The 13,180-nt window shown below is 47.7% G+C and overlaps 1 protein-coding gene across 3 annotated transcripts in view; it reads right to left on the reverse strand.

Annotated features, from left to right (window-relative positions):
* The window catches only part of PARP4 (poly(ADP-ribose) polymerase family member 4), a 1,988,214-nt gene that overhangs the window by 1,287,932 nt on the left and 687,102 nt on the right, over positions 1–13,180 (reverse strand). For all 3 annotated transcript variants that reach the window (XM_086935217.1, XM_086935220.1, XM_086935219.1), the window contains exon 21: positions 5,316–5,397. In XM_086935217.1, the coding sequence (XP_086791343.1) occupies positions 5,316–5,397 (82 nt within the window). The remainder of the gene's footprint in view (positions 1–5,315; positions 5,398–13,180) is intronic.

The raw sequence follows: 13,180 nt of genomic DNA on the forward strand, positions 1-13,180 counted from the left end.
GTTGCGGTCGTAGCTCTTTTCAAGGTGAAAGTTGAGGTCTCCCAAAAGGATGTAGTCTTTGGAGGGGAGCGCGTGTGGGGTGATGAAGTCTGTGATGTCTTCACTGAATTTTGCGCGGGGTCCTGGTGGTCTGTAGAGGAGGGTGCCTCTGAGTGTGGTTTTGGGGTCGATGTGGATCTGGAAGTGGAGGTGTTCGGAGTTGGCGAGGTTGGCGTCAGAGCTGGTTGAGATGCGGATTGATTTCTTATGGACGATAGCGATTCCTCCTCCTGTGTGGCTGGTACGGTCTTTGCGAGTGATCTTATAGTCTTCAGGGATGGCAATGGTGATGTCAGGTGCGGAGGAAGCATTCATCCATGTTTCCGTCAGGAAGGCGATGTCCGGAGAAATGGTGTCTAGTAGATTCCAAAGGTCAATGGCATGTCTGTGGACTGATCGGGTGTTGAGAAGGATGCATTGAAGGTGATTGGGGTCGGGGATCTGTGCTGTGGACATACACAACAGCTTCGGCGCACAGACCACGCATTCAACCACCGAACCAACGAGCCCCACCACCACCCTCTGCAACTGGACCCCGGTCAGCACCGAAGACACCACCCGCACGATGAACACCATCCACTCTGGATCACCAACTGACCCCTGCCCCCACCACGTCTTCAACAAGGCCGACTCCATCATCGCACCCCAACTCCAGGACATCATCAACATCTCCTTCAGCACCGCCACCTTCCCGGAGAGCTGGAAGCACGCTGAGCTCAGCGCCCTCCTGAAGAAACCGACAGCGGACCCCACCGACCTCAAGAACTTCCGCCCCATCTCGCTCCTCCCTTTTCCTGCCAAAGTCATCGAGAAGACCGTCAACAAACAGCTTGCCACCTTCCTCGAGACAAACGGATCCCTCGACCCTTCGCAGTCCGGCTTCCGAGCCAACCACAGCACCGAGACCACCCTCATCGCAGCCACCGACGACATCAGATCCCTGCTCGACAACAGGGAAACAGCGGCCCTCATCCTCCTGGACCTCTCTGCAGCATTCGACACCGTCTGCCACCGCACCCTAGTACAGCGCCTCAGCAACATCGGAATCCATGGGAAGGCACTGGAGTGGATCATCTCGCTCCTCCCGGAAGAACCCAGAGAGTCCGCCTCCCCCGGTTCAGATCTGTGGCCACCGAAGTCATCTGCGGCGTACCACAAGGATCCTCACTCAGCCCCACCCTCTTCAACGTCTACAAGAGCCCCCTCGCAGCCATCGCACGCCAACACAACCTTAACATCATCTCCTACACTGACGACACCCAGCTGATCCTCTCCCTCACCAACGACCCCGCCACCGCCAGAGCCAGCCTACACGAAGGGATGAAAGACGTCACCGAGTGGATGAAGAACAGCCGCCTGAAACTGAACTCAGACAAGACGGAGGTCCTCATCCTAGGATCATCGCCCTCCGCCTGGGACGACTCCTGGTGGCCCCCTGCCCTGGGCACCACCCCCAAGCCAACAGACCACGCACATAACCTGGGCTTCATCCTGGACTCCTCCCTCTCGATGACCAGACAAGTCAACGCTGTATCGTCATCGTGCATTAACACCCTGCGCATGCTCCGTAAGATCTTCCGATGGATCCCCACCGAAACCAGGAAGACAGTCACCCAGGCACTCGTCACCAGCCGACTGGACTACGGGAACGCCCTCTACACGGGAATCACTGCCAAACTACAGAAAAGACTCCAGCGCATACAGAACGCCTCAGCACGACTCATCCTGGACGTCCCTCGCCGCAGCCACATCTCTACCCATCTGAGAGACCTGCACTGGCTCCCCGTCAACAAGAGGATCACGTTTAGACTCCTCACACACGCACACAAGGCTCTCCACGACATGGGCCCGAAGTACCTCAACAGCCGCCTCACCTTCTACACACCCACACGCCAGCTACGATCAGCCAGCCTCGCCCTCGCCGCCGTACAACGCATTCGCAGAGCCAACGCTGGAGGAAGACCCTTCTCCTACCTGGCGGCCAAGACATGGAACTCCCTCCCCATCCACCTACGACTGACCCAGGACCACCTCTCCTTCAGGAAACAACTCAAGACCTGGATTTTTGAGCAGTAACGATCCCCTCCCCCAACGCCTTCAGACCCTACTGGGTGAGTAGCGCGCTTTACAAATTGTTGATTGATTGATTGGGCGGCCATTGAGAGGGGCGGGATCCCTACCTTGACGTAATGGGCTATAAACTCCGTACCTGGTGTTGGTGTTCCCCGCCCTCACGGTCCAACCACAGTGGTGATCCTTCACTTATCCCTCCCTCAAAACGTATAAAGCAGCAGGAGGGCAGAATTGTGTCTGTGGTCAGCAGCAGCACTAGCTTGCTGTCAGACCCTGAAAAGTTTTTACATGGATTAGAGGGGGGACCCCAATGGAGCCCCCCCCCCCCCCCCCCAGTACATAGAATTATACTTCCACCACTGGAATCGGTGTTGGTATATGATTCCAACATATTTGACACCAAACAGGACTAGGTTCGGTGTAACCACTATATAGCTAGACATCTCGTAATGACTGATGTCAACTATATCTATTAAAATGGCTGACATACTTACAAAGCCTGGAGATTCAACTCTGAGTTATGTAGAGGTGTGCTGCTGATGCAGGGGCACCCGCACACTTATAACCAAGCACCCTGCCCTCAGGACTGGAGAGGCCGCATAGGGGTGACTTATAGATTTTAGGTCTAGTGACCTCAGATATAAGGAAACTTATATCTGTAGTGAAAGGTGCAAGCACAAAATTACACAGGCTGCAATAGCAGGCCTGTAGTCACAATTTGAGTGGACTCCCGTGGATGGTAAAATACATGCTACAGCCCATGGAAGACCCCCAGTGTACCTATGCCCTGGGTATCTTACTAATGGATACTCAGGACTTACAAGGGTACACCAGTAGCCAATTGTGGATGTACAAAAGTACTTACCATGGTCAATTTAGGGAGAAAACACAATGACTGGGTTCCCGATTAGCAGGATCCCAGTCAGAATAGGTCCAAAACATACTGACACCAAGCAAAACGTGGGAGTAACCATGAAAGCAGATCCTACTTTCCTACAGATATCTAACTTATTTCTGACTCAGATTATCTCTAAACAATTCTAGTTTTAAAAGCCTTCCAGCATTGCCCATACCTGTAGAATTCTTTCAAACCCCACCCATCTGAACAGGTCTTCCCGGTCTTCCCGGTCATGCTGAAGTAAGTTGCGGGCTTTACCCCTGACCTAACAAATGTAATACAGCCTGATTCATCAAGCATAATTGCGCTCGCAAAGGGCCAGATTCTGAGAATCTGGCCCTTTGCAAGTGCAATTTTTGCTTTTGGGATTCATCATCCCAAATGCAAAAGTCTCTATTTAAGAACTCGCAAATTTGCGAGGATAGAATTTAAGGAATCTCTATTAGAGATTCCTTAAATGCTATTCTTGAAACATTTAAAAATTGCGATTTCGCAATTTTGGGCCGCTATTTACCGCGAGGTCAAACCTCGTGGTAAATAGCGAAAACTTAGAAAAATGCTTTTAAAAGCATTTTTCTAAGTTGCATGTTACACACACATGTCCTTTGGACATGTGTGTGTGTAACATCTGTGTAATTTAACATTTCAGGGGTGTTACAGGGTGTCCTTTGGACACCCCTGCACCCTTGAAATCGCAATCTCATTTGCGATTAGCTAATTGCTAATCGCAAATAAGGAATGACTCCCCATGCATTCCTATGGGCCTTCAGGCCCATAGGAATGAATGGGGAGTTATTCCTTATTTGCGATTAGCAATTAGCTAATCGCAAATAAGGAATCCGTAGGACTCGCAAAAAATATTGCGAATCCTACATGAATCCCGTTTTGTGAGTCTGGAATAGCGATTCCTTATGAATCGCTATTTCAGGCTCACAAAACTTCACATTGATGAATCTGGCCGTTAGCTCCTTAAACATGGAACTAAACCGTTTATAATCGCATATTCGTTTGGAAATTGGTTGAATTAAATAATGACTGCCAAAGCTAAAAGTTATCAGCCCATCAGATTCCAACGCAATGCTGAATTTCGGTTAGTCAGCCCAATTAATATATTTGGACGGGACAAACTGGCACGAAACCAAGGGTAATATAAACACTGCTTCCATTTTTACCGTTTCATTTGATATACATCTCTCCAACATTTGTTGCTGCTACACAAAGAAAACTTTCATATGGAAAAAGAATGGAAAATATACCTTTAGCATCGCTACCACTAAAGCCCTCTAACCTGTGCAAAACGTTTCATGATCAGTCTTATGTGAATGTACATGTTTTTGGAAGATTACAAGCAGATTCTTAATAGCTAAACATAAATACAGTCGCTTTTCCTGATCTTGTAACACATATACATCAACAAACACACATGGACAGGAAGAATGACCTACAGAAATGATAGTAAAATATATTTACCTCATAATGAGCATGAGAATGATAGTTGCAACAGTGTGGCGACTCAAAGTATTCAACTTGTTGTATGCTAGCATATCTTATATCGCAATAAACATTTAAATGGTCCAATAAAAGATATATCAAATTACAACAGTCACAGTCGTCAACAAAATGACATTTGTATATAATGTAATCAATTGACGTGCCTTTCAAGATGTCAAAATGTTTAAAGACAGGTAGCCATCCACTGGGGGAGGCGTCCTATGCCTAGGACTGCTGACTGGCTGTGAGACACTGCACAATGCTAAGGACAACTGTCCAATTGCTGGGACTCTATGCCGGTACTCTCCAGACCTAAAGACATCTGGACCCCTCTTACTCTTCACTTGCAGATGCTGAAAGTGGCTACTGGTTCGGATGCGGGACAGACCCGCTGGCACCGGGAGACGCCCCAGCACGTGAATGCCCTCCTACTGGAACTGGACAAAGGCTGGAGAGATCCCTCTATGCAGAACTTCCATCACTGAGTTGTAAGATGTGCCTTGCTGAGGCTGCTTTTTCTGCGTCAATCTATATGTCTAATTGTCATTGCATTGCATTGCAGAGTTCTACCCTATGTATGTATGTATGCCCCCCTACGTCCCTTTTCTACCTCCTGTTTCCTGTTTGAAAAACTAATAAATAAATAAAATGTTCAAATGTGTGTTACAACATCGTTATTTGTGTTTTTGATTAATAACGAAGCACAGTTAATACAGCAATAACATCATTGCATTAACACTTATTTAAGCATAAACATATGTATCTATTTTTGCCATAATGAAAAGAAGCATGTAGCACATGTAAAATGTCATACCTTCGATTTAATTATATGTGATGAAGAATAAATACTCTCAATTTTGAACGGCATCTCAATCGATAAATCCAAAGAGAACGCACTAAATATTTTAAAAAAACATTCCAATGATTAGACACTGTAGAATATGAAATTGAACACATACACTGTCACAATCTATTTACTATAATATTCGAAAAAGCATAATAACTGATTTGAAATGTATCGATTAAAATACCTTTTAGGTACTATATACTAGGGACTTACGAAAACCACTGTTTGTTCACAAAATGAACCGCACCTACTCAGAGCCTTTATCCTGCAAGTAATTACTAAGATGTAAATGAATCCACACCCCCCAGGGCCATAGCTGCTCTGTTTACCATTGTTGCTGTCCTCAGTCTCACACACCATCCTTTCCTTTCCCCTGCAGGTAAATCTCTGAAAGGGGATGCACCATAGAACTGCCAGGGTTGTATCAAGGGGACAAGGAAGGAGGTGCGAGTGCAAGATCATTAGATTCAGTATGAGACACATGAAAAACCAGCAATGAATGGAGACTGTGGAGGCCCAACTCTAGGCGGCTGGCTTACATAGAGACACAGAGGATCAGAAACAGGGAGATTCATGTCAGGGTTTGTAGAGCAAGTACAGTACTTTCTGGCAAAAATAAATCTATGAACCAGCAAGATTACGTCTGGCAACACTCCTTTTGTTGTATGTGTAGGAGGCTGGCTTAGTATATGGTGCTCACTTATGTAAGTGTAGCACCCGGCATTAATCCAGACAACCCTTATGAGTATTTTAGTGGTCTTAGACAACGTTAGACAGCTCTCTAAGTGGTAGCTGTGGAGAGCAGCCTTCAAGTTTAGTCCGGAAGGAGTGTAAAGCAGCTTGTTTTACAAGAGCGTAATCTTATTGGTATAGATTAAGTGAAAAAGAACCACACAGTGTAGTAATACAAATATGTATGAATTATAAGATAGTCACTAACACATTACAATATCTCCTAGAGTTATAACACAATGCACACAATACTTTGCAATAAAAACAGGTAAGCAGCACAAATACACAAGGGTCGCTAGGAGAGACCAAACCATATACTAAAATAGTGGGATGCGAATCGCGACTCGAGTCAAGACTGTACCTAGAAGACGTAGAAAGGCTGGGGACCCAAGGAACCATACGCGGTAAGTACCCAGGAACCCCACGGAGGCCATGTGCAGAGTGGGAACATGACTTGTGCCGTTTTATTACCTGTTCACCTGACTGTATATTGATATGTTTTATGTATTTTATTATTATCCTTTCATGTTAGTGACTACTACATTGCTCCCATTACCTCTGTTCATTCCCACTGCCCCTACCCTCTCATTGTGAAGCGCTCTGATATCTGTAAGGATCTTGTTCGCGCTATATAAAACTTTGAATAAATAAATAAATAAATAAATAGACTACATGCTCAATTTAAGTCAATGGGTAAGTCGAGGTTGCAATTTTAAAGAAGTAGGAACCTTCCCAGTTGACTCTGACGAAACCCCGTGAAAGACAGAAGGTTGGAGAGCCTCCCCACACGTGGATACCCTAGGAACCAGGATACCTACACCAGGGAAGCCGGGTGCATAGGTGTGAAGTGGCTTCGGAAACCGCTGTCAAACTGAATGGAGGACTTCAGGAAGATGCCACCAGGTGCAGAAGGTGAAAGTGTCTGGTGGAACCCAAAGGTGGATTCAAGTTGAGAAGTACCCACAAGCCGAGGAGCAGAGTCTATGCCACTCAGGAGTGGCCAGGTGGCACGGAAGACGAATGCCCACCACTGTCGGGTGTTGCAGGAGAGTTGACGTGACCTTGGAGCTGCAGCTGTTTGGACGAGTCAACAATGTGGAAGACCAAGAGCCATTCACGAGCTGTCCCACTTCGGATATTGAGATTTGAGGGGTCGGTGTCCACCGGGAGCAGCAACAATCCTTGGCAACTGCAAACACTGTGGTAAGTGAAAAAGGTGCAGTGTCAGGACCAGCAAGGTCCAAGTGACTCACCACAAGCAGTGGAGTCAGAGTAGGGCCCGAGCAATCAGGCGAGCCCACTGGAATCAAAGAAGACCCTCAAGAGGACCCACAGGCCGGAGGCACTGGAGTCGCAAGAGGACCTCGAGCAGCTCACCAAAGGTGCAGGCCCACAGTCCAAGAGATGCGCGGAGGACGTAGATCTGGGTCACAAGAGATGCTTGAGGTTGGGGATATTTGGAGCTCAAAGATCTCGGAGGAAGCGAGTCAACAAGCCTTTGCAAGGACAAGTCGGTGCAATGGGGTTTGGTTCCTGCGGGTCCGACGAGGGTTACTGGCGTCAAACTTTGTGAGAAGACAGTGCAGGCCTCGAGGAGGTTAAAAAACCACCACATGTGTTGCTGAGCCTTTCGGAGTCCGTGGGAGCCCAGGAGGAGCAGACCGGTTGGCTTGGTTGCTGGTTGCTGGTTGCTGTGCCTGCAGATACAGAGAAGTGACTCCTTCACGTTAATGGGGATTCCTTCCAGTGTCTTGGATATCCACAGGCCTTGGAAGGACACTGTATGGAGCACAGGCATGGATGTTGCAGCAGACGAGCAGGACACCAAGACCAGGAGCAGCAGAAGTCTTCCCAGTTGCAGTCTCGCTGCCCAGAACAGAGTCCAACGGAGTACAGAGTGCCCAGACGGTCGAAGATTAAGTTATATATTGATCTGAATCTTGTACCACGACAAATATAGGGACCCTCCCACAGGTAAGCCCTTAAGTACCCAAAGGAAAGGGTTGGGACGATTCAGGGGCCGTCCCAGAGAAGGGGCTGGACAGTGGGTAGGATAACTCCCATTTCCTTTGTCCAGTTTTGCGACAGAACTGGTTTAAACTGGAGTATGGAAGGAGGGCAGCAAATGTACCTTTGAAGCAGTCTCATTGGCGCTGGCAAGCGCCTCCACCCTACTCCAATACACTAAACTCTGTCTGGGCGAGGGTCACACCTCCTTGTGACAGGATATCTAGTGTTCTGCTTTCCCCTGGTCAAGCTTGGCTCAGCAGCAGGAGGGCAGAAAGATGTCTCTGTTCAGCAGCAGCCCTAGCTTGCTGTCTGGTACAGGAAGTCCGGTACTAGGAGCACCGAGCGCCTCCTGGAAGAGCTTTAGAGTGCATGTATTCATACCTCTATGATTCCAACATGTTTGATACCAAACATGACAGGGTTCGTTACAACCAGTTTAGAGATGGTCATTACGTAATGAAGCATGGCCACATTATATATCGTAATGGCTGATGCACTTACAACCCGAGAGAATGGACTCCGAAGGTTTTAGGGTTGTCCCGCTCATGCAGGGACACACTCAAACTTAGAAGTGACCACTCTGCCTTCAGGACTGTTAGGCCTGCCGTACGGGTGACTTATAGGTTTTAAGTGCAGTGACCTCCGATATAAGCAAACTTATATCTGTTGTAAGTAGTGCTAGCACCAGGTTACACAGGCTGCAATGGCAGGCCTTTAGTCACAGTTTGAGTGGTCTCCCTTGGGCAGCATAATACATGCTTCAGTCCAAAGGAGACCCCTGGTGTACCAATGCCCTGGGTACCTTGGTACCATATACTAGGAACTCCTTGGCCATGGCCAGCACCCTGTCCAATTTACTAATTTTAGGGGACCTCAATGTCCGCTTCGATAATAGTAAAGATGCCACTGCCACAGAACTGATCCTAGACCTGGCAGCTCACCAACTTCACTTACAAAATGATCTTCCCACGCACAATCTTGGGCACTTGCTTGATCCTATTTTCTGCAATTTCCCTGACCTCATAATGGGAGCACCTATCCCAGTGCCCTGGACCGACCACCTGCTTATCCCTTTTAGCTGGCGGATTCGGACCATTCCTCCTCCCATTCAAGCACCGGGCAGACTCTCCCGTCCATGGGCCAAACTTGACTTTGGCAAATGGAAACAGGCACTTGAGCATACCAGGCCACACCTTGAAACTAACCCTTATTCAGCAGACGCAGAGTTCACGTCTTGGATCGAAAACTCCCTAGACACCGTCCTTCCCCAAAAAAACGTATTTGAAACTAAGGAAAAAAGTCACCTCTCCGTGGTTTACACACGAGGTCCGCCTCCTAAAGAAAAACTGCAAGAGAGCTGAAAGAGTGTGGAGGAAAGACTTCGATCTTAACAGCAAAAGTGACTATAAACGGGCTTTTCTCAACTACAAAAAAGCTCTCAAATATGCACAAACAGCCTTCTTTAATTAAAAAATCAGCACGGCATCCTGCTCGTCCAGAGAAACTTTCCAAATCGTGAAAAAACTCTTAAAAACCCCAGAACTAACATGCACGTATAATCTCTCGGACAATCACTGTAATGAGTTAGCCATGTTTTTTGACCAAAAAATACAAAACATCCTCCAACATCTCCCCACTCTTCCCCCTGTGGAACCCCACTTCCTCACCCGTTCCACATCCAGAAGTTGAACACAGAACTTGACATGTTCTCTCCCATCAGTGAGGATACCCTATGGCCCATCCTTCAATCTCTCAAAAGTGGATCCCCGCATGATCCGTCCCCAGTTAAACATTTAAAACAAGTTGCTCCTACCATCCTTGCGCCAATGGTGAACCTGATAAATACCTCTCTAAAAAACGGAACGGTACCACCGAGCTGGAAGAAGGCGGTAGTTAGAGCCTTAATCAAAAAACCCAACCTTGACCCCAGCAATCTGTCTAACTTCAGGCCGATCTCCCTCCTCCCTTGCATCAGCAAGATGGCTGAAAAATGTATCAACGGCCAACTGTCGAACTACCTGGAAACCAACGAACTGTTAAAACCTTCACAGACAGGTTTCCGCCCGGGCCAGGGTACGGAAACAGCGATGGTAGGGGTTTGTCGAAGAGGCTAGGAAGATCATCGACACAGGAGGATCAGTGGCAGTGATCCTCCTGGACCTTAGCGCGGCATTCGACACCGTCAACCACTATATCCTGGCTCAGCGGCTTAGAGACCTTGGTATTTCAGGGTCTGCCCTGTCTTGGCTAAAATCCTATCTCCACAACCGCTCTTTCCAGGTGGCCGAGGGTGACTTCATTTCTAGGGAAACCCCTATACGTTGCGGAGTGCCTCAGGGCTCGTCATTGAGACGGACGCTCTTCAACGTATACATGTCGCCCCTTGAAAAAATTGTCATCCCGTACGGAATCAAACTCCTGACCTACTCGGATGACACCCAGCTGGTTGTCTCCCTCAGCCGGCAGGAAAATCTCTCCGTTGATCTGTACTCCTGCCTGGGGGACATAGTCAGCTGGATGAACACTTCCCACCTAAAACTCAACGGCGACAAAACGGAGATAATGGTGATGGGCAACCAGTCTCACTTCCGTCCGGAGTCTTTGTGGCCCCCGTGCATGGGTCCTCCCCCAACCCCCAAAGCTGACATCAAAAGTTTGGGGATTTGGCTCGATCATAACCTAAACACCCAGGCAAGGAAAACGGCAGGAACTTGCTTTGGTCTACTATGTACTACTCGTAAGATCCTCCCCCTGCTCCCTTTCCAGTCAAGAAAGCTCCTCTTACAGGGCCTTATCCTGTCCAGACTGGACTACGGAAACGCCCTGTATCTTGGCGCACCGAAGAAAATTACAGCTAGGCTACAGGTTGTGCAAAACGCCGCTGCCCGGATTCTTACTGACACCAAGAACTGCTGTACGGCTAAACCAGCGATCAGAGCACTACATTGGCTGCCTGTTCTGCAAAGGGTGCAGTTCAAGGCCCTGTGCCTAACCCACAAAATCCTTCATGGAAAAGCCCCGCCGAACCTCAAGGACCTTGTTGTCCCGCATACCACGTCTAGAACTCTCCGATCCTCTAATGCTCACCTAACCCAGATACCCAGGATCAAGAAAGCACGCTCCGGATGCGGGCGTTTTTCCTATCACGCGTCCAAGTTGTGGAACGCCCTCCCTCTTGACCTCCGTGCCCAACACAACCTTCTGCCCTTCCGGAAGCTTCTAAAGATTTGGCTGTTCCCGTAACCATCTTTTCCCGCACTCGCCTGATCCACCACGGATCATCTGTTAGCGCTGGGACGCTCACGGGCAGCCATGCGCTTTAGAAATCCCATTACAATTACAATTACACCAGTAGCCAATCTGGGGTGTGCACCTAAGTACTTACAATAGGCAATTTAGGGGAGAAAGCACAGAGACTGGGGTCCTGATTAGCAGTATCCCAGTCAGACTAGTAAGAAACAGCATATCACCAGGCAAAAATTGGGGGTAACCAGGAAATCAGACCCTACTTTCCTACAATATGGATCCTTCTCTCGTTCTCCTCTTCAAAGTATTGCAACCTCCATGTTTATTATTGTTTTTGTTGTTCCTCGGTTTGTGTTGTCCCCTATTCCTTTGTTGTAGTACCGCCTTTTCCCAGTTTGGATCCTGCTCTCCAGGAACGTTGGGCTAACTGGCTCCATCTCTGCAGCCGACCTGTTGACAAACTGCTTATTGGGTGGTCTTGATCAATCGCAAATAATAATCACACTTCTTGTTAGGGTGAAACATTAGAGTCACTAATAAACTTGTACTTAACTCTCTGGTAGTTTGGAACAAGGCAGAGCGGCGTAACTTAAAGGTAATGTATTTTTGCACTATGCAAACAGTAATAAAGTGAAAGGTAAACACAAGAAAAATTCAAAACCAACTTATAAAGCTAGATGCTATTTTAATACATAAAATAACACCAAAATAGCAAAAGTCCAATAAGTAGATCCTGCGGAATGAATTTTTAAATTTGAAATTAAAAAGCACAGCAAAAAGAACAAAGTACCAACCACAATTATCTGATTGTGTAGACCAGGCCAAAGTAAAAAGTTAAGGATGACCACGATGGAGCGTGGGTCAGATATAGAGACCAGGTTCGCCCTGGTCGAAAGTTTACTTTCTGACTTAGAAACTTTTATGGAGAAAAAGTGGTTGCTGGTGCCGCAAGCGAGATCCAAAGTGGGGCTTGACAAGGGATGGTTGCGGAATATGGGGCCCCAGCTCAGTCATTAACAAAGGTGAGAAAGTGGGATATCTGGGGACCACAGAGCTTACTCCCCTTTGTGGAATTACAACGCAGGTATGAGCTGACGGCTTAACAACTATTCCACTACACACAGATCTTCAATGTACTTCAGCGATATGGAGGGCATCTGTGGGAAGTAGGAGGATGAAGCACCGTTGGAGTTCCAACTGCTCTCGGCCTCCCTGTGAGAACATGCTAGATCTCTGACATACTGAACATTAGTGACAAATTGTCATCCCACCCTCAACGCACTATGAAGCTGGTGGGAGGAGGATCATGGTGCCCAGATGGACGAGGACAGGAGGAGGCATGTCGTTACCCAAGGAAGGTCACTATCAAAGTGGGCTTCCACCTAGGGCAACTGAAAATCCTACACAGAGCCTAATACACCAGAACAAAGTCGGTCCGCATGGGCAGGGAGGAAAATGACAAATGTCTACGAGAGTGCAGCTACAAGGAGAAGCTGATACACATCATCTGGAACTGTCCATTGATAAATACATTCTGGTCGAACCTAGGAAGAATCCTTTAGTCAGGTATGGAGCAACCAGTAGATTTAACCTGCAAGCTGTGTATCCTGGGCATATAAGGATACCAGACCCTACCTAAATATTACTAACTGCTTTGCAAAGTAATTCCTATTGTGGAAAGAAGAGACATAGCCAAAAATGGGGTATCGTGGAGGTGCGCAGGGTCCCCCAATGGCAAACTGTGATGGATTGCATGCTGAGCATACAGTATATAAGAGCAGAGGCTGCCGCAGAAAATTTGACAAGATCTAGGGCCTATTGAGCCAATGGAGGGACTACAGATA

The sequence above is a fragment of the Lissotriton vulgaris genome, chromosome 8 (genome assembly GCF_964263255.1).
Source record: "Lissotriton vulgaris chromosome 8, aLisVul1.2, whole genome shotgun sequence".
Taxonomy (NCBI): domain Eukaryota; kingdom Metazoa; phylum Chordata; class Amphibia; order Caudata; family Salamandridae; genus Lissotriton; species Lissotriton vulgaris.